Genomic DNA, 22142 nt, shown 5'->3' with positions numbered 1-22142 from the left:
CAAGTGATGGGAACCGCCAGACGAGCCACCAGACAAGCAGCGTGCACCAGCAGGAGCCACCACCCCGTGCCTCCCCGCACCCCCCGATGAGCTGCAGCTCAGTTCCATGCCCGCCCTGCCCCGGCTGGGCAGTGCTTGCCCCAGCCTCAGTCCCTCCCTCACCACAGGGGTCTTAATCTACGCCCCTGCACACACCTTTTCCTGTCCCCCTCCCCTTCCACCACAACAGACTTACCAGCTGAATGCAGCTGTATCAACCATCATAAAGTTGAAACCCATGTTGGAATGTCAAAACAGGGTGTCAGTTTATAAATGGCGTGATTGACGTTCATTGTAATTCAACAAGTCATAAGTCGAGGACTGCCTGTACAGTGATTTAGCTAACTAGTACTGGGACAGGATCAATAGATGTAGCAGTTATATTTTAACAGTTGATGTTAGGTTCCCAAATAGTTTTCCCATCTGTGTCCCCCTCCCCCCCCCGCCCCCCGCCTTTTCTTTTAAAGCAGTGAAAAGGTATATTTGTCCTCACACTTAGTAGGGTTGGAGTGTTGTTGTAGCTAGGATGGTCCAAGAAATGTCCAAGAGGCCAGACTTTTTTGTGATATCTTTTATTAAACCAATTGTATAGTTGGGAGAGCTGCTGGACAATGTTTGGACATCGTGTGCTTCCTCAGGTCCTGAGAAGCCTGAGGAAGGGCATCTGGGTAGGGGATAACAATTACACATAAACCAGTACAAGTGATCGGAAACCAATTCAAATCTGTAACACAACAGAATTTCAGTGTGTAGAAACTGCTTTCGAAGTGGCTGAAACCAGTTTAAGATAAACCTGGGTGGATGTAGTATCAAACTTATCTGATTTAGGTTAAATTGGTTTATTGAACTTCTGTCCCAGATCCCTCCAGATTCAAGTTAATTCACAGTCCCCCAGTAACCCAGGATGCTTTGTTATCTCCCTTGCAAGTCCCTTTGACAGGGTGGGTGGGCTAGCCTTGGCCCAAGCTGTCTGCTCCAGCCTAGAAGGGAGGTGTTCTCTAGCACACCCTGGCTTCTGGCCTGGGCCACTGCAGACATGTGGCTGCATTTCCAGAATCAAACATGAATGGCTGTTGTTCACTTGCTTATCAGTTCAGTCTATGTACCTTAGACTAACCTGTAAAGATTGAATCAATTCAGCCTCAGGCTTTTTGACTGTCTGTACTTAGCTCTTATGAACAAAAGCTTGTCCAGCAGCAATTCCAACTATACAGCTGGTCCAAAACAAGATATCAGTACAAAGCCTGGCCTCTCCATACTTACACAGCTCCAGCTGTTTGTGAGTATGTGTAATTTATTAAATATACCTTTCTTTTCTTTAATGTTTTAAGTTTAATGTTCTAAGTTTAGAAAAGCCAGCCTACTTGGAAGGTTTGGGCCGAGAACATATGAGCTAAGTCATTAAAGCAGACCGTATGTAAATCAGAAAATTCTGAGGCAGTTGGATCTCTGGGAAGTAATGTCATGCCATCCTCCATTGGAGTTTTCATTGACTTATTTATTCATAAAATCAGCAAAGTACTTTCTGTTGCTTAAAATTACCAATGGCTCTCTCACTTAAGTAGCAGATACCTAAATGCTGCAGATATTAGAAAACCTCACAGGCTGCTAATAGCCTTAAAAAAAAACCTGTTTTGCAAGTATGACTTAATTGCAGTGAATATTTTTACATTGTCAGAGTCCTTAATAAGAAAGTTAGCCAGAATAATTATTCTACTATAGAAAATATTTTTCGTCTAGAATTGTAATGTTTAATTTGTTATGGATTAAATAAGGCTATAAACAGAGAATAAGTCTGGCATTTTCAAGGGTGTCTAATAAAATTAGGGGCTCAAGCCCCACCAAAAGGCTGTGGAAGATAGTCATTGGGTTCCCTCAGCCTTCCTTGCAAGTCCTAGCCTACAGATATTTTATAAATAATTATAAAATATAAATTATGAGGGGAAAAAAAGTCAGATGCCGAACTGCAGTCTACTGCAGTCACATTTTAAATGCATCAGGAAAACTCTCTATTTGTAATTTTTTTCGAAATGATTCTTTGGATTAAAATATATGCGTATAAGTATGTGTTTGTGTCTACATATTTGAATGTATATACATAGCTATATACATATGCATACTGTGGCAGGGCACTGGTAGTGCCTGCCTCTTCAAGGACTGTGCCAAGGAGGGGCAGGTACCTGATGAGGGCGGCCATTTTAAGGCCCAGGTCCCTGAGCTGAAGGCAGTTTGTGATCAGTCAGCCGGGGAGATGCATCTTTCTGCTGAGCTCTTCCAGGAACACATTTGAGGTAAGAGTGAGGCTATGAGGATGGCTTGGAGTCCTCATTGGTCCTAGGACTGACCTAAAACTCCACCCTGCCGGGGCAGAAAGGCCTGGGGAGGCTGCTGGTGGTGTGACAATCCTCATGTAAATGCCAGGAGTGATCACCTCCCCAGTGGAAGGCGGGCCAGGGCACCTTAACCTCAGCCCCCCAGCTTCGGGTGGGTTACATAATGCAGAGAAGGCCAGGTAAGCTTCTTGAAGCGCAAGGGCCTGCTTGGGTAAGTGAACCCACGGGGCCAAGCAACCCAGTGAGCAACCAAGTAGCTTAGACCTGACCCAAGGTACCTGACTGGTCCATGCCAGGGCCAGGACCCAGAGAGGGGTCAAAAGGGCGAGGATCTGCCCCTGTTGGACTCTGCCCCTCTCTCCATGCAGCTGCTGGAGGGAAGAGAAGGAAAAGAAGCAGCAGTCATCTTAAAGCATCTCCATGCCTCTGTTTTGGGCATACAAATCAGCTTCCCCACTTAAGACAGAAACACACTCCAGTTTTAGAAGGTTAATTCTCGGGGGGAAAGGTAAGGGTGGTATGTAAGTAAATACAGAATATACTTTTCCTCCATAATGTGTGCCAGCGTTAATGCATAATTCTTAATTGGCAGTCTTTTCCAGTAAAATATGGGAGCTACATTGATGCAATATTAAGCTTGTGAAAAATGCAAATTCACCTGCTCTGAAGATGTGAAACTTTGTAAAGACCCTAAATTGGCAAAATTCTTTCTTTGTTATGTTCTGTGATTAAAACAAAATTGTGAATTAAAACTATGATTATCTTTTCCACAGACCTACAATTGTACTTTTCTTTCCACATTTTTTAAATACATATTGTTTCTAAGTTCAAGCATTTTGTATTTATAGGAATTACCTTCTCTCCAAGTTGAGGGAAGCTAGTGGTTCAGTAAGAAGCTGAGAATGTGCATATAGAGCAGTGAGTGTAGTATAACACAGACTAATCTGGTATCTCTCTAATCTGGTAGCAATTTAAACTCTGTATTGCTGCAAATAGACAGCTACCTGTACCTAAACAACCTAGTTTAAAGCAAGCTTGGATATTTTTATGATACAGTGATGGTAATTAAACATACTCAAGGCCACACTGCTTAGCAAAGGTTATCATTGTCTATGTCATAAAACCCAGACACCGTTCTTACTTAACACACAGGCTTTTCCTGTGCTTTTCTGGAAAATGTTTTATTATGGAAATAACTAAGGTCATGCAACTGATCTATAAGCAGTATGTTTTGAGTCCCATTTGGCTTACCTGTCCAAGATTTTATGGAGATTTGTATCAGTAAGAGCTGGTAGTGTTGGAGTGATATTAATAGTTGTGATGGTCCAGGAAATATGTGAGAGGCAAGGATGTTTGTGGGTGATTATTGGACCAATTGCATGGTTGGGATAGACTTGTTCACAAACATCTTTGCCTCTCATCAGTAAGAGCTACTATTTGGAGATGAAATACTCAGCTTTTTCATTATTTCTCCTGCTTCAGAGTAGTTGGAATATATTTTTACTCAACTGCTCATAGTTCCTAAAAGGGACAGGTCATTTGAGATGTAAGACTCAAACCTACTATATGGTTTTTAAAAATGCCTCTAATTTCACTTCACCATCTGCATCCAAATATAATTTGAAATTGAGTTACGTTCTGTGCTCACATTAAAGTATGGAACAGAATGTTCACAAGTTCTCTCTTCATCTTTCCCAGATATTTAGCATCTCATACTCATGGCAGAATCCCATTTACGTTGTCTTAGATTCTACACGAACCATCAAATTCCATTGCACAGCTCTGTTTGATCTTCCCTTCTTTTCTCATTGTTCACCCTTTTCATGCTTTTAAAAAACATAGCCATTATTCATCTGTTTTATGTAGAGAGAAAAATCCAATTCTAAACTGAGATTACTGGCTCATAGGGAAAATGTCTTCCAAAAAGGCTCTTTTATAAGCAAAAAAGAAATTATGTTGTGATGTTCAGGGCTTATGATTGAGCCAAAGGAAAACCTTTTGACTCCATCTCGGGAACTCACGTGTGCTGTATTCAGCACACAGTCTAGATGAAGATGCCAAGTTCTTTCTCAGGCCTTTGTGCCACCTAGTACTTCAACTATTGCTTCAATTGTTTGGTTTAAAGCAGTCCTGTCAGTTTAAGATTTAAATCAACCAATTTTAAAAACTCCATTTCCTAGTAGGGTATCACTTGAAGAGTAAACAGGTTTAATGGTCTTGAAATTCTTAAAAGCTCTTGTAAAATATCTGAAAGCTTTTATCTTGCTTGGTTGAGGCTTGTAAGGGTTTTCTCAGCTCTTTTATCTTGCTTGGTTGAGGCTTGTAAGGGGTTTCTCAGAAAGTGAGTTTCTCCCTTGCTACCCAATTGCACATAAAGTGGTATCTTCTAGTCTCAGTTTATTTACAGCTTTTGCTAAACAATACAATAAAATGGACAGTAAAATTATGTATAATGTAGTAAAATCATAACTTACAGTTTTTGCTGAAGGCATGCAAAAAAAAAGTGTTGTCAACTATACAACATAAACAAATGGGAGAGGAACAGAGGGATTTTTTTATTAGTTTCTTGAACCTATAGTATGTCTTACCCTCACCATAGTGGCTCCAGTATATTCAGATAGAAGTCATATTTTCCAGTGGATTGTGCATCTAATGAATTTCCTCTTTCAGTATACTCCTGGGATTTTTTTGCACAGCAGCCAGGCGAACAGCACAGTGGCTGCTATTTTTGCACCCTCCTCCCCCTCCCCCTTCCCCTTCCCATCCACCAAAGATAGCACCCAGAGCTGGTGCCCCAGTCATCCCCCCTTAGTTATGTTGCTATCCATCAAGGCAGGGTGGTTCTTTCATATTCCATTTATGTAGGAGGAATTAAAGTAAGAATCCTTGAAGGATGCTCTGCACAAGCTTTTTTTGTCACTGAAGTGAGTCCATCTGGCAGAGATATTCAGGGTCACTACAGACTTCCTGAATCACGTTTATGTATCCTTCAGTCAGGAAATCTTGTTCCAAGGTGTTCCACCACATCCTTCCTCCCTAGGTGATGTGATTTATCACCTATTTGAAGCAAATCAGAATGAAGTTCTAGCTGGTATCAAAATACAGAACAGGGGACTCCCAGGCTTTTTAAAGAATGCTTTCTCCATTCCTGGGACTGGAATCTTCTCTAGAGAGAATGAATGACCATCACCTTGTCTTTGAGTCCCATATTAGTCAGTTAGGTAAAGAGAGAAAAATGAAAACCTGATTTTGACAGGAACAGCCAAAATTAGGAAATCCTATTTAAGAAACTTGATGCACTGACCTGTAGGCTTTCCCTGCCCTTTCTGGTATTGTATGACTTATTTTCCAATGTCTGATCTACCACAACAGTCTCAAAAATATATCAGTCAGGAGTTGCTAGTGATTCCAAAATTGACAATTCACAAGGTCTAACTGAATCATTAATAATTATGCTGCTTCATACTTGCAAGCATCTCATGTTCAAACAGTACTGTAATGTGAAAGGCTTTATTTGCCTAGTATAACTTCACAACAACTTTTCTACATCCTTGTGGATTCTAAAATGTGTTATACAGTCTACTGTACAATTAAGCTTGGCTAAAAATATGTCTTGAATAATATTAAATAGGGAAACATCAGCCCTAAAAGAGGCATAACATAATGCTGTACTTCCTTAGCCAGATTCCAATGGAAACATTAACTTCTGTACCTCCAAAACAATCTCTCTTTTTTCCATAAAGTCTAGCAGATGCTTGAAGAGTTTCAGTGATTCTCAGACAGATTTTCATATATGATCAGGGGAATAGCATTTCCCCTTCAAGAATCTAAATATCTTTTTAGCTGAATAAATGCAAAAAATGCTAGCTATGTACAGGTAGCTATTCTGTTACCCCTGCAATGATCCTGCCTTGAGCAGAGGGCTAGACTAGATGGCCTCATAAGGTCCCTTCCAGCCCTACTGTCCTATGATTCTAATGATCCTAGGTATGTATGCATGTGCAGGGGCACACTGAACATTTTCCAGTGGATTGTGCATCTAATGTGATTGGAGATTTGGATGGAAATACAGACAGTAACAAAGGTACCTGTTTTCAATGTCTCACCTATACAAGGAATGATGGAGGGGAGAGTTGTACCATGGCCACCATGGTAGTGCACCATATATATTTTTGGTACATCTCATAAATCCTGCCCAGTCTAGATCTGGTATTGTTGGGTAGATAGCTGCAAATAGAAATTACACCTGTAACATGACTCAATATTTCCTCATTTGGTTTGTGAAATGGAAGCATCCCCCTGATGGATATGAAGAATGTTGTGGAGACAAACTAAAAGTCATCTTTGATCAACCTCCAGCCCCTATCCTATATTTGTGTTCTAAAGGGGCTTTGGGATTACAATCTTTGGCTGCCTATACACATGCTCAGGAGTGAGGAGAGGGGGCTGTTTTAATTAGAGCAGTTCCCAAACAGCTGCTGTAATTAAAATGGCTAACCATCACATGTATTAAGCCCCTGTATGTTTCAAAATAGCCACAGGATGCTTTATCTAAAGCTCAATTGACAAGGTTTAGATAAAATGCCTGGTGGCCATTTTGAAATATGCAGAGGCTTAATACACATGACAGTGAGGGAACACTAAAGCATTCAAATTAAAACATAGCAGACTTGATTAATTGAGTCTGCTCCAACACATTCTAGTTAGAATGTGAATGAAGACATCTATGGGCACCTTTGTGCTTAAGAGCATGCCCCTCAGAGAAAGGCATTAGAGACTCTGGCCACATCTACACAAGATGCTGACTGTGCAGTAGCCCATGACTACCATGCAGTAGCATCACATGGCAGAAAGCATGATGCGATGCTGCTGCGCAGTAGTTTTGGGCTACTGCACAGGCAGCATCATGAAAAAGCCGTTTGGTGATGCTACTGCACAGTAGGGCTGTGTGAAGTTTCAGTCCCTGATTCGATTGGGAGGAGATTCGGCCCAATTCGGTGGCTGAATCTCTGAATCCGAATCGAATCAGAGGACCCTTTAATTTCTCAGAATTTCTCAAATCGAAACCCTCTGAATTGATTTGGAGAGATTTGGAGATTCAGACATAGAGACAGATTTAAATGTTTTTTCTACATACTTCTAGGTAGCCAGCAGGTGAGTGCTGCGATGCTTGGGTGCATGGAGTGTCCCACAGAAGCATGGGGGGCTCCCCAGCACACTCAGCAGCAGACCCAGAAGTGGACCAGAAGCACTTCTGGTCCACTTCCAGGTCTGCCGGGAAGCACATGGGGGGGGTCACGACTCCCCAGCTCAGTGAATGGTGCCTCCTGACGGGGGGCACCTGGGGTCCCCCTGAGGCCAATCACTGAGCCAGGAAGACACAGGGGGTCCCACCAGCGCACTTCTGGGTCTGCCAGGAAATACTTCCAGTCCACTTCTGGGTTTGCCACTGAGCATATGGAAGGCCCCCCCCACCCATGGGACGCTCCATGAGCCCCAGCATTGCAGAGTTCATGAGCCACGCCTGCTACCTCAAGGTATGCAGAAAAAACTTTCAAAGGTGTGTCTATGTCTGAATCGCTGATTCTCCAAATCAGCATCGAGTCTTCAGATTCGGCCAAATCAAATCGGGGACAGCGATCCAAATCAACGACTCGAATCACTGACCTGATTCGGGCCAAATCTGAATAGAATAGGGCCCGCTTCGCACACCCCTACTGCACAGCAGTGACAGTCAGTGTCTCATTTAGATACAGCCACTGAGTCTAGTCTGGGTGGAGATATGCTGCCATAAGTTTTTTAGGAAACTAGGGTTGTAGGTGTTTTCAAGGAGATGCCTTCTGTGAGGCCTCTGGTCAGAAAACCCTGTTTTTGTCTTTTATAACTGTATCCAGTTTCCCATCTCTGAGGAATCCTCTGGTCTGAGGTAAGTTTACTAAAAAAGGTTGTGATTAAGTAACTCTGTTAGTAAGTCTTGGAATTTCTGAACTCTACTCAGTATGTATTACAGCTTAGTTTCAGAAAGTGCACTTGTGTGTTGTGTTTATAAGTGGTCTTCCCAAATTGAATGGACTATACCCTGATGCCAGTGAGAGGCTTAATCTGGTTCAGTTTGCAGCAGCTTACTTATTTAAGAGGTCCTTGACACAGGCAGCATTTTATAACAAGGTTTTGTAATCTGCATATGCTGCCATTAATTGTGGATGAGGTCCAAAATATTGACCTTGATCTAGACAATCACCAAACCTTGGCTTCTTGAAAAATTTCCTTTTCCCCCATAACAAGCTTATTCATAATTCAAGTGATGACCACATCCTCTCCAGTTTTTCAGGAAGACGGCAAAATGCTCTCCAAAAAATACCATCAGCTTTGGGATTATTTTTCTACAGAGTCCCAGTGGATTGATCTGCAATGCCTACTGCAAGGCTTATATAATTTTTCAGGCCTTTGGGGAAACATAAAGAGAGCCTTGAAGCAGCAGTGTTCTGTTATCAGTTGTAAAATCTTATTTTCCAAATCTAGGAAGCAAAATTTCATGTTAAATACAACAAAATACTAAGTTATACATATATAAAATATATGTTTTAAATAATATAACAAGTAAAGTTATTTATACATAAAATATAATTTTAAAAATAATAAATTGGAACTGCTGTAAAATTTGGGCAGCTTCTAAGTCCACCAAACACAGCAGTGTCCCTTTAAATTAATAGTGATGAAATTTAGGACAGGAGAGTTCCACAACATGGGTTTGGTTAATAGCAAATAAAATCGAAAAGTGTTACAATTAAGTATGCAAAATAATGCTTCTTCAGTTTATTTTTAGTAAAGGATTTTTTTAATGATGCAGATAAATCAAGAACCTGAGGTCCAGTATTTAAAATGTACGCTATTTTTTGTCTCTGTTCTTTTCCCCTACTGCAGCTCCAGGAAGAATGCATGCAATAGTTCAGAGCCAAATGATACAAAGAAGCCAGCAGACCTGATTGGTCAGGAAGTAATACTGGTTTTCTTTCTTTTGCTCCTTATGGTTTGGTTTCTGAATCGGGAGTTTGAAGTCAGTTACCGCCTCCTCTACCATGGAGATGTAGAAGCTGATCTTCATCGTACCAAAATACAGAGCATGAGGGATCAGGCTGACTGGTTGTTAAGGAATATTATTCCATATCATGTGGCAGAGCAGTTGAAGGTCTCTCAGAGTTACTCCAAAAACCACGACAGTGGTGGAGTAATTTTTGCTAGTATTGTGAACTTCAGTGAGTTCTATGAGGAGAACTATGAGGGAGGCAAGGAGTGCTACCGAGTCCTGAATGAACTGATCGGGGACTTTGATGAACTGCTGAGCAAACCACATTACAGCAGCATTGAGAAAATCAAAACAATTGGGGCAACATACATGGCAGCTTCAGGACTAAACACCTCTCAGTCTCAGGATAACAATCATCCACACGGACATTTGCAAACCCTTTTTGAATTTGCCAAAGAAATGATGAGAGTGGTAGATGACTTCAACAACAACATGCTCTGGTTTAATTTTAAACTTCGTATTGGCTTTAACCATGGCCCCCTCACTGCTGGGGTCATTGGCACCACCAAGTTGTTATATGACATTTGGGGTGATACCGTTAACATTGCTAGCAGGATGGACACTACTGGAGTGGAGTGTCGGATACAGGTGAGTGAAGAGAGCTACCGTGTCCTAAACAAGATGGGGTATAACTTTGATTATAGGGGGACAGTCAATGTGAAGGGGAAGGGTCAAATGAAGACATACCTTTACCCAAAATGCATGGACAATGGGATTGTGCCGCATCACCAGTTGTCTATATCTCCAGACATTCGAGTTCAAGTGGATGGCAGCATCGGGCGGTCTCCAACGGATGAGATTGCTAATCTGGTGCCTTCTGTACAGAATTCTGACAAGATATCTCATAGCTCAGATAACAGCTCAGAACCCAAGGACATGCTTCCTTCCTCCAAAAGGCTCCAGAAAGATTCAGTGAAAGCAGAAGACAGGTGCAGGTTTGGAAAAGCTGTAGAGAAAAATAACTGTGAGGAGGCAGGAACCGAGGAGGCAAATGAATTGACAAAGTTAAATATCTCTAAGAGTGTATGATGCAGTGGCAGAGAGCTGCATGGTGTGCTCTGTCCATAGAAACACAAAGACATTTGCAGTTGGCTGTTTTCTTTTTTTGAAGAAAGACATTCTCAATGCCTGGGTTGTACATTTGTTTTCCTTTCTGTACCTGATGCTGTGTAGATCACAGTTCTTCAGGGCTCATTTTCATCCATCTTTCCTCCATGCCCCTTAACCCTCACCCCAAACTCCCCAGCTTCCTGTGTAAACATCTTTTAGCTGAGAGGAGGATATTAAGTGCCTTCAGATATACTCCATTGAACTCCCTATCAAGGTACAGAAGCCCAAAATAAAATTATAGCTTTGGGTATCTCTAATTTTAAAAGAAAAGTTGTGGTTAAGATAACATTTTTATTATTGTTTCCTGCAAAACACTTTTTTTGGATAATGCAACTCCTTGGGTTTTTTATATCTGTATGAATAATATTTTACTCTTATCAGACCTTTTCTGTGTAAATACACAGACAGAATGTATGTGTATCTACCATATGAGACTGAGATAAAAAGTGCCAGTAATGTACCACATGAGGATGTTTTTCACAGATTCACAGAAGTTTAGGGCTGGAAGAGGGGGTGACAAAATTTTGCTTGTGTTGGGCTGGAGGAAGAGTTGAGTTCCACAGTGGCTCAGTGTTTGGACACAGCAAGCCAGTCAGCTGCTGTTAACTTCAATCTCCTTTACAATTGCTTTGATCAAACGTAGGTGTCATTGTGTACTTTGGATATATTGCTTTCTTTACATCCAGCAGGTCATTGATATGTGGGTATGGAAGAAGGATTTGGACTTCACCAGCTCTCAGAATAGGGTTCCAAAAGCAGATTACTGTTAAAATTTCTACAATCCAAGTCTCAGGCATTTTCATTTTGCCCCCTACCCCATTGGAATTTGTGAGGTTCTAGGTCAAGCTGGTATCCTAAAGCTGGTCTAGTTTGAGAGAGAAAATATAAATGTTCTGGGGTTACATTGTATTTATTTATTTATTTATAATTCTATTTTTTTTATTTTGTTTTTGAGAAGGTTTTAGGATTGACAGGGGTGGTAATTAGTGTAATGAAAAGTAATTAGATATCCATTAGTGTTTCATCCTTCAAACTACCAATCACTCTGAGGATGTTACCTGGGTAATATTTGTTTCAAAACTGGTGAGACCATCAAAGACTCCAAATGCAGGCTGATTCTGATAAAACCCAGCTTCCCTCCTGAACCAAATTAATGGTGCTGTACAGTATTTTTCAGAATTTGCCCCTATACTTTGCTTTTGAAGCAGGGAATATAATGCTTCCCATGTGCCTGCTAAAGCAGGAATCAGGATGGAGTCTCTTTGTCATGAGCTGAGGAGCACAAGAATATACTAATCCTACAACAGACTTTGTGTTGCAGACCCTGGTGTCTGCAGAAAAGGACATAAGTGGGAATCTGTGTGGACATAGGGTCTGTCTGCACAGAGCAATTGCAGGATAGGGGGTTTAGATTAATAGACTGTAAGGCCGGGACCTCAGAAGATCATTGAGTCCAGCCCCCTGCACCAAGCAGGAAAGATAACTGAGGGTCAGGTGACCCCAGCAAGGTGACTGTCTAATCTCCTATTTGCCTCTTCCATAGTTTAGGACACTTATTTCTGTTTTTATTAACTGAATGACCCACTTTGGATAACATTAAACATTGTAAAGTTCAATTTAGACAAATACTAGCTGCATCAAATAATATTTATCCCCAAATAAATTCATTGGCTGTGAGAAATATGGTGACATGGGGAAATGCAGAGCTGTTCTGCCTGCATGTTCATATTTTTAAATTACTTTCCGTCTTCAGTCAGAAGTGATTTAACACAGAAACTATAATATATTTACACTTACTACTTTTTGTTCCTAATGTGACTCTAGAGTTAATATCATAAAAAGAGCTGCAACTTGCACTTAACTGTTTGAGATGCTATCTGCAGTCCACCTTTAGTACCAGCTTCTTAAGTTTTTCTCATATTTAAATGTACAGGGTTTGGGTTTTGGATACCATTTTTATTAAACATTATTCTATATACTCTTGTTACAATAACAGCTCTTTTTGTGTGTCAAAAATCCTTGGTTGCCATGGTAGCTGTTTAACATGACTGAAGTGTTAAAACTTCCAGCAATGAACAACATCAAAAAACCTATACTGGGCATTTAACCTCCACCCTCATACAGAGAATACTTTATGCCTGATTTTGATAGTTGCTGCCAAGCAACAATATCATAGTTTTTTGTTGGGTTTTGGTTTTTGGTTTTTGTTTTGGGGGGGGGGGGGGGGTCTTAGTGTGAAGGTGCATAACATCCTTCATTGTCAGTAACTATAAATTTTGTCTTTTTTTTTCTTCTGTGTACTTCCACCTTTAAGAATAGTGTAATGCACTCGGAGACGTACTCCTAGAATCATCTTCAGAATTTTTGTTTCAGTTTCTTAAATAATGACTGTTGCTTTTCTTCTAGTAGAGAAGTTGGCATTGTCCGAAATTGTTTACATGCTAGAGTATTATGTCTCTTGAAGTTGCTACATCCCTTTTTCACCCCATTTTTCTTTCTGATTTTGATGGCCCAGGTAGGTCCAGTGATTAAATGGTATTACTCGTATTACTGGTATGAAATAGTAGTTAATTTTAGCAGTGTTAGCAGCTGAGCCATTGAGCTGTGACCATGTCTTATTTCTAACTTCAAATACCATGCAATTATTATACTTCTACCCATCACAATCTTGCATCTACAAGAGATATACACACTGAAACTAGATGCAAGGGAACAGTGTAGTCCAGGGATTGGAATAGGACCTGCCACTGACAGAACCTGTTTTTAATTATTACAGTAGTTATTTTTCAGTACAAAGGCTTACAAAATGAATAAAGCCAGTAGTTAGTTACTGTGTTTTACCACATGTGTATTGTTAGTCTTCTGGTAACATCAGAGTACTGAAATGGTTGCATAACTTAGTAGTATCATGGCCACCTTTTCTTGTGCCATTATGCAAGTAAAATAGCTGAGGACAGAAATATGTCTGGGCTCTGAAAACAAGAGATGTTCTCTGTTCTTGAGCTGGATTTGTTCTGTGTAGTAATAATATCTGGGTTAAGTGCAGCTAACATTATTCGGCTTCAAAATTTAATGTGTGTGAATAGTGTACCTCTGTTAGCTTATTGTCATGAGAATGACAGCACCTTCACTTCCTCATCTCAGAGATCTTGAAATTTTGTATGCAATTCAGAAATAAAGTTATCCCTGTAATAGTTTTAATGGGTGAGAATTTTTAAGGCTCAAAGGACAGCTAAAGGTCCTTCTGTTGAAGTCAATGGGAGGTGCATACCAAACTCTCATTTGTGCCTTTGAAAAGTTGTGCCAGTCGTTGCATAAATAGGGGCTCTGTGGGTGTTCTTAAAAACAGTGTCTCTGTGCCTCAGAGTCAAAAAGACAGTCTGTGTCGCACATTTGCTTGCAGTAGGTTAGTATAAAAGATTTTTACAGAATACTTTGTGTCTGATCTGCTCTTTGCACCATAGTTTTAAAAGAAACACAAACAATGTAAAAAATCTTTTGGCCATGTAACCTTAAATGTATATTACAAAAAAGTTAGTGCCTTGTTTTCTCTTTTCTATATTTTAAAATGAGTTAAGGCAGATTACTGCAGAATCACTAAGAAAAAAAAAAAGGTTGTTAAATGTTTTCAAGCCTGGATGTTGTTCTTCAGCCATCAGTCTTTTTTGAGTGGTGCTAGATTTTAGACGGTGGAGGAAGATGCAACCTTTCCTTAATCTTCTGGTGATCTGATACAGTTGGTCTGTAAGACAAAACTGATTGGCTCCTTATTCAGTGCAGCTAGTGCTAAAGATGCTAGCTGCTAGTCAGCAGCTCCTGCTTTCCCCCTAATATTCTTAGTCCAGACCTAACCTTGGAATTTAATGGGGCTTTGAGATGGCATAGGATAGAGACAGGTTGATGGAGTTGTAAGAAAGGGCTAAACAACCACATCCCTCACTCTCCTTTTGCTTAACACTAATTTGCCAACACTGACAGAGCTTCGCAGAAAGCATTACCTCTGAATCTGGACATGGTTCACTATAGAAAAGAGGGATCTGTGAGGAAAGAGAAAAAGAAAGTTTAGCAAAAATAAACTACTTCCAAGTGTGTGAAGACTTATCACTGGATTGAGGAAAGTCTTTTAGGGTGCCTGTAAACTTTAGTATTTTAAAATCACATAACTTAAATTTGTTTCCTTAACTTCCTTTGATACTGAATTTTCAAATGATTTATAATGACAGGACAAATGTCAAATATCATATGCTGCTCCCATGTAAAATACGGAAGGTGAATGATTGTTCTTAAATAGTTGATGTCTTTATTTTGCTCTGTTGCAAAGCATGTGCAAAAAGTACCAATGAGAGATTATAAATATGCATGCATGAAGTTGGTTGTAACCTTATCAAATTTTTGTCTAGGATTTTTTGCCTGGTTTCAAGATTTTCTGTTTTCTTTCCTTTCGGCTGCAATCTTCTGTATTATGCATGAAAGGATATGTGGAGGGGCATTTCCCACCAGCATTGAATTATATTTTCTATTTTAACAGCAGTATTTTAATTGCTTTGGTGCCAGATCATGTATTCATAAAGAACTTTTTTCCTCCAGCCTGTCTTCACTACTGTTTTAGTCTCTAGCTGGACTCTCTTGTTTAATAGGAATTATTTGCCGTGTTCTTTTGTTAATGCTAATTTGTCCAGGCACAATTTTACTTCTGTACTGTTCATTTCCTATCCTTTTTATTCCTTACCTCACTTTGAGCTGCATTTCTGCAGTTATAGAACAACATCACATCAAAATTGTTCAGTTGGTTATTGCATTCTCTTTATGAAGAATATATTTGGCCTCACAACATAAAAACACTAGAGTATGACACTAAGTCTGAGCAAATGCAATATGAGAGAGTGTAACATGAAGTGAAATTGCTAGCGGCATGAAATCTCATTGAAGCAAAGTTCAGATGGGCCCATGTTAACAAAAGCCTTCTCAAGGAACCTGCAAAGACAAACATACAATATGAAACATCTACAGAAAGTGCAAGCTTTGTGTCATAGTGTTTGAGACTCCCCATATTTGATCACTTCATTCCCAGTCAATGAAATACGTAATGCTGCTTCAGTTTCCCATCTGTAGAAGAAAAGGTAATAAAGCTTCAGAAAAACATATCCGTTTTCTACAGCAGATGTGCCTAAACCATAGCATGTATAAACTCACTGATGACATGATGATGGTTCTCCCTTTCCAGCAATTTAATTTAATTAAGAACAGCTAAAAATACATTAAATTCTTATAGCCATTTTTTGTAGATACTACAGGGCTGTCTTATGACTATGAATAGAGTGGAGAGGACTTTCATATTTACAAGCAAGAAAGGAAGAGGGTCCATATGGTGAAAAAATTAAGCATCACAGTTCTACAGCATAGTAACAAGGTAAAACAGTTCCGCTCTTCGGTTACATATGCAGCCAGGAAGATGGACAAAACTGGACCTCAGAACATTTTTGAGACTGAACTAATAATAACTTTGACAGTTGAAATGTGCAGAGTGTTTTTGAAGGAAACTGCAGGGAACAGGCTGTTATAGTCCAGAAAAATACTTTTTCAACTCTCTCCACTGCTATTCTCTAGACTATAATGGAATATTTTTCTTTTTTTGGTTCTGGGGCAGCATCCCACTGAGTAAATCCAAATGGCAATGCAGTATTACTACGAATATTCACTAGTCATGGCTCTGAAGATTTCAACATCCCTATAGTACTAAAAATCATAAATTATACACTGTATTTTCAAAAAATCATATCCATTCACCAAATAAATACCTACAGACATATTATATACCTGTAGTTTTATTCAACTGGCCCATTGTCTGAGATTTCCTCAGTTAAGAAATGCAGTATCACGCACAAGGTTCAAAAATCAGTGGATTAATGTAAAAGAAAGAGGAAACCTACTCTGCTTGTATAAATATGGAAGAACCAGAGTAACAGTGTTCTAAGACACTCCCTCTCATCATATAAGCAAGCATATCCCAAGAGAAAAGTTATACAAGCACATGCACACATCTTAAGTCAGCAAGCATAGGCTGAGGATAAGATGTGCCACAAGCTGACAGGAGCTAGAAATCTGTTGAATCTGATGTCAGCCACAAGAGCTAAAAATCTGTTGAATCTGATAAGTCAGCCACTTAAATACAGAGTATATTGTTTTGATGTCTTTTTAAACTTTATGCCACCCTTGAAAGGAACTGAGGTCCTGCTAATGTGATGGTGAACAATAACATGAGTACATGACATGACATACTAAACTCAACAAAATGCCTGGAAAACAGAGAAGAGAAACATAATCAGATGTCTAGTTCTTTTAAAGACTGAGTTTTATTCATAAGCTTTATTTTCCCTGCTTGTAAAATTTAAGTCAAATATGAATCTCTTTTATGCTAAAGCCCCATAATACCCTCTCTGTTAGGGTAATGGGGCCTTAGAGTTAACGTATGCTATGGTAATGTAATTTATACCCATTTTCAAGCCCCTTGGTCCTCCCAAAGTGCTGTGATGGCTACTTAGTATCAGTGAGTTTCAGGACCCCAAAACATACTTTCTTTGCTTTTACTAATGTTGTTTAAAGGAGGCCACTGAGCAAGTTTTTGATAGACTCAAACAGATTCCAAAATGCAACATTTTTTTTACCAGCCATTTAATGTATTATGGGATTGAGAAAAAGGATGTACATACAGGTGGTATCACTTGGGTGCCTTCAGAGGAAAAAGAATTGAACTCTAGGAGAAAAAAAAGTTTAGGTATTTATTTTTAAAGTCTTTGCCAGGATTAAATTTCTCATCATGTCTGCTGTTAACAGAGATGGCTGCTAATTTATACTTCCATGCTTAAATGGTATGTATGCAAATGTTCCTTCTTAGTAGCTAAGGAGAGATGTCTCCACTTGCAGTTAGGATGGTATTTTGAAAAGGGACTGTTAGAGAAAGATACTTAACCCTTTGTCCCTTTGTTTTACTTGCAGAATTTTAAACATTCCTGGTTTGCCTAATGGTTTGCCTGATCCAAGCCCACTGAAGTCAATAAGAAATTAATTTTATTTATTGACTTCAATGTGCTTTGCTTCAAACCCAAAATGAGGAAAAGAAATAGAGGTAATGCATTTTAAAGCAAACTATGCCACATGCAGTGCATTTAATGCCTTCAACAGCAGCTGCTTTATTTGAACAGCTTCTAATCATAAACCAATGCAGGGGAGTGGGTCATTTGAGTTTACCAGTTACTGAAAGCTGTCCTACAGCTAGTGTCTGTTCTTTGCAACTTAGCCTTGACCCAGCTGTGCATGATCTGCTTTGTTCTTTCTTTGTTTTTGTGGTTTGCTCTAATAGCACTTATTTTGATCTTTAGAAAGACAATGTTTGGTGAATCTTAAAAACTGCACAGAAAGAAATGACTTTGGAAAGATTCTTTTAAATTTTAGTTTTTGGCCATGTGTTCTAACTGGTTTATATTTCATGGCTACCATCAGCAACTTGAATTATGGTTTCCATTATTATGGGTAGGTCAGAAGGTATATAAACATTCACAAACCAGAGCTGAAAAACTCCTATCAACTCTTTAGGCCATGACTCAGTTCACACTTCTACTGTATGCAAGTGACATCAAAGCAATGGGACTTTCTCAAATTCCCTTCACACTCTATTGCAGTATCTTTTCTAATAATTTCAATTATTTTTAGATGTTGCACAAATACTTGTTTACAATTTGAAAACAAATTCTAACCCATGAATAGTTGGAAGATGCACTACAATTAACATGGATACATGAGTGCATGTGTACACGTTATGAAATACTGCCCCTACTGAAACCAACAAAACTTGCCATTGACTTCAGTAGGGCCAGAATTTCACCCATTATATGGTCAGTATTTATAGATTTAATTCCATCTTTCTGTTTCCTTATGAAAGTTGCCAAATCCTAAGGGCTAGAACCATTCTACAATATTTTGGGGGGCCTTTTCTAAACCATTTCCCAAAGCAATACCTTCTGCAGCACCCAGCACTGCTTCAGACTTGACAACAGCCCTTCCAATGCTAACAATGTTTTTCTATTAACAGGTACTGGTGTAACAACCCACACTTACTAAAGAAACTTTCACCAAAATTTAACTTCTCATATTACTACCACAGCAGTTTTCCAAGGCCATGTTATGTATATGCAGCACTGGGGACTCTCATAACATGCTTTGGGAGAACAGCTTTACATTTCAGAAGTAATAAATCAAAAGCCAAGAGCCTTAACTAGTCCTAACAGCTGTTTAAAGACGGTGGCAGATTCATAAGGAAGGTTGGACGGAATTTGCCTACATGATAAATTCTATTTCTGGGGTGGTGATAACCATATTCTAGGCTGATAAACCCCTTGGCCAAAATTACTGAATTAACAGGGAGTAGATGGAAGTTATTAATGCCCTCCCTGCATACTGGCCATCTGGGCAGGATAAACACCACACTCCCACATCCAATGTGATCTGTTCTGTATTGCGTGATCTGTTCTAAAGCTTTTAAGGCAAACAAGTTGCATATAATTGGAAAAAATAACTATGTATTCCTCAAGAGCAAAGTGAAGAAGCTATAGAAAGGGTAGAAGCAGTTGGGTCAATAGGATGGGGAAGGAGGGGAAAGTTGAGGTAGCCTGGTTTGCTATAGGCATATGGATGTCGCACTTGGAGAGGAGTAGCTAAGCAGAAAACGGATTTGTATGCTATAGAGTCATTATGCAAATTGGACACATCTCAGCCAATAAGAACAAGGAAATGTACATAGAGTACTGTTGTGGTTCATTAACTGTGCTGCTTCCCCTAGCCCTGATTGAGAAAATTATCCTTCAGCATAATTACTCCCAATTGAGTTTGTAATAACGTCTGCCCTTTTCAGGGTTTGGTTTGTTTTTTAAATTTTTTATGTGAGCAATTTTGAGCTAGCAATTGAAATTGTGCATTATAAACTCAGATGCAACTATCCTGTTTCCAGAGCTGAGGGAAGGCTGTGGTTGTTTAGAGGGTGTTTTGTACTTTGGTGTATACAGTATTATATATATATGACACTAACTAAGCAATTCCTATGCAGAGGGAGCTATCCTCACTGGCTGGGGTGTGACAGGACTGATTATAAAGAGCCTGAAATAGATACTTTTTAATGTTAGAAAAACAAAATCTATGAGAGAGTTCATTTGGTTTCGCAGATAATTATGATTTTTTGCAAAGATATTTCTTTTCAAATGCCTGCTTAAAGTTCCTACTTGGCAGTGTTGTGTACTTGGAGGTTGATGTCAATCCTGTGCTGTTATATGCTTTCTTAAAAGCTGATGTTACTACAGTGTTAGCCGAGGCATTGTAGCACTGCCTGTCCAGCCCCCAAAGCATGTGGAAACAGCACAAAAGTATTAGCTATTTATTGAACACTTTCCAGTTAAAACAGGGAACATTTTTTAAAGTATCCCAGTTTCCTGCAAGGTGACTTTAATCATCATCATGCCTTTGCTTTTTCCCCCCATCCCCAGCACACTATAATTACACTGCATTCTCCTCTCCCCTTTGCAAAAAGAAGAAATAGCCTGTTTACAAACACTTCTGTTGGGAAGTTTGGAACTTCCACCAAGTTATTCTTCCTAGGGGAGGTTGCTTCCTTTCAACAGCTTATTTGTAAATATTATGCCTATGCTTTGTTGACAAAACAGAAATGGAAAAAAGTTGTATCTGTGAAATATTAAGCTATATATGTATATAGATTTAACTGCATATTATCTTTGACTCATTACTACAGATCTGTAATCGTATATTAAACTGTTTTACTGTATCACAGAACATTTCACGCTATCTTAGATGTAGAAAAATTGGGAAAGTAATTCACAATACAGTATGTCAACTTGAAATTTGTTTGCTTTTTTATTTTTGCTTCAGCACAACATTAAATGGAATCTGCCATTTGCACAATGTTTCAAAGAAAAATGGTTTGAAACACGAGTTCTTGGTCCCTTTATTTACTGGATATTGGCTCTTCACACTAGGTCTTTATGAAAGGTTATAAAACTGGTCACTTCATTTTGGGGGGTAGGATGTTGGTGAAGAATTTTACAATTCTAATTTTTTTTTAAATGACTTAATTGCTTACTTGCTTTTTAATGCTATTCAACTGTTGTGAGTTTGCTGTGCTCAGCTGACAGTGGTCCTAGAACAGTGCTTCTGTTGCTAATAATCCTAGTAGAAAATTAAGAAAAGGGGCCACATTGATGTCAGCTTCCATGGAAACCCTAAGGAAGAGACTTGGGCAAAGGGCTTTTCTGCATAGGGAAGTTAAGTAAAGTTAAGTTAGGATGTGGATTCAAAACAAAATAGCACTTTCTGATTAGCTCCCTGCATGGACATTCTTATTCTGAAATACAAGTGCCTTATTCCAAATTAACATAATCCACTTTGAAAGCCGGCTATGGTCAAGACCAAAGAGCACATGTATCCAGACATTGTGGGTAGCCCTTGGCAACCTTCACAGTTGTCCTATCTTAATCCACTTTGAAAGTGGAGAAAGCTAATTCCAAATGAGGTGATCTTGTTCTGGAATTAAAAAGTCCACAAAGGGAACTAATCAGGAATAACTTCTTGTGTAGGCAAGCTGTAAAACTTTCAAAGCCCTAATGTGTGTCTGTTAGAAAATTGCATTTTATACAGTGTATGGTATCTGGTATCATAAGTAGCATAGTACTTCATACACCTTGCGTGTCACTCAACCATTCTGTTGTATTTTAATTGGGCTTCACTTGGCTTTGATATAATAAACTTCATAGAGTTACAGAATAGTCTGAACCCATGTAAAACAAGTTTTTGACATGCTGAAGAAACAGAGAACTTTTCTTTCTTCTGGATTCTGTGCTCATCTCATTTTCCCTATCCTGTGTTTTACCTTCATGCCAGTCCAGCAAACTTTTATATTTCTCATGCCCTTTAAAGAACATCTTGAAGTCCTCTTTATCTGCTAATGGCAGAGCTATACTGTTGTAGATGAGTATGCATGTTAAATTGGACAGCAAATTAATTCCAACTTCATTGTATATTTGCATAGCCCCTTTAGCAAGCATTAGAATTTCACTAAGAACTTTGTCCTTCATGAATTCATTGAGAGCTAAAAATCTGATTTTATTGGGGTTTTTTTTATTTATTTAAAACTTTCTCAGAAGGTAAGGTAAGTGTCAGAGGGCATATATAATGCACATATGGTGCCATTCACTCAGAAACCATCCAGTAGCCAGATTTTACCATCATAGTACTCAACATCAACCCAGGATTTTTATACAAATACATGTATTTAACCAATACACAAGAGTTCCTGGGTGTTAGCCTTCTATTGTAGGTGAAAACTGTTCAAACATTATCAAATATTTGTTTGTTTTTATTGTAGATCATGGTGATTGTCAACAGCCAAGGGATTTTTAAAAATAAATCTTATAAAGGAATTTCCAGTAAATTTAGTACTCCTGTTTTGTTGTTTTTTAATTGCATGCTCTCTTCTCCAAAAGTAAAATATTTCGAAGATCCTAATCTTTCCA

The 22142-nt window shown here is 39.1% G+C and overlaps 1 protein-coding gene across 1 annotated transcript in view; it reads left to right on the top strand.

Annotated features, from left to right (window-relative positions):
• LOC102370673 (adenylate cyclase type 9-like) overlaps positions 1–20530 on the top strand; it is a 54482-nt gene extending 33952 nt beyond the window's left edge. The window contains exon 7 of the mRNA XM_006034256.3: positions 9297–20530. Coding sequence (XP_006034318.1) covers positions 9297–10488 — 1192 coding nt within the window. The 3' untranslated portion in view covers positions 10489–20530. The remainder of the gene's footprint in view (positions 1–9296) is intronic.
• Positions 20531–22142: the final 1612 nt, after the last annotated feature.

The sequence above is a fragment of the Alligator sinensis genome, unplaced genomic scaffold, assembly GCF_000455745.1.
Source record: "Alligator sinensis unplaced genomic scaffold, ASM45574v1 scaffold1416_1, whole genome shotgun sequence".
NCBI lineage: Eukaryota > Metazoa > Chordata > Crocodylia > Alligatoridae > Alligator > Alligator sinensis.
The sequence above is the reverse complement of the archived record's forward strand: the minus strand, read 5'-3'. Positions and strand labels throughout refer to the sequence as shown.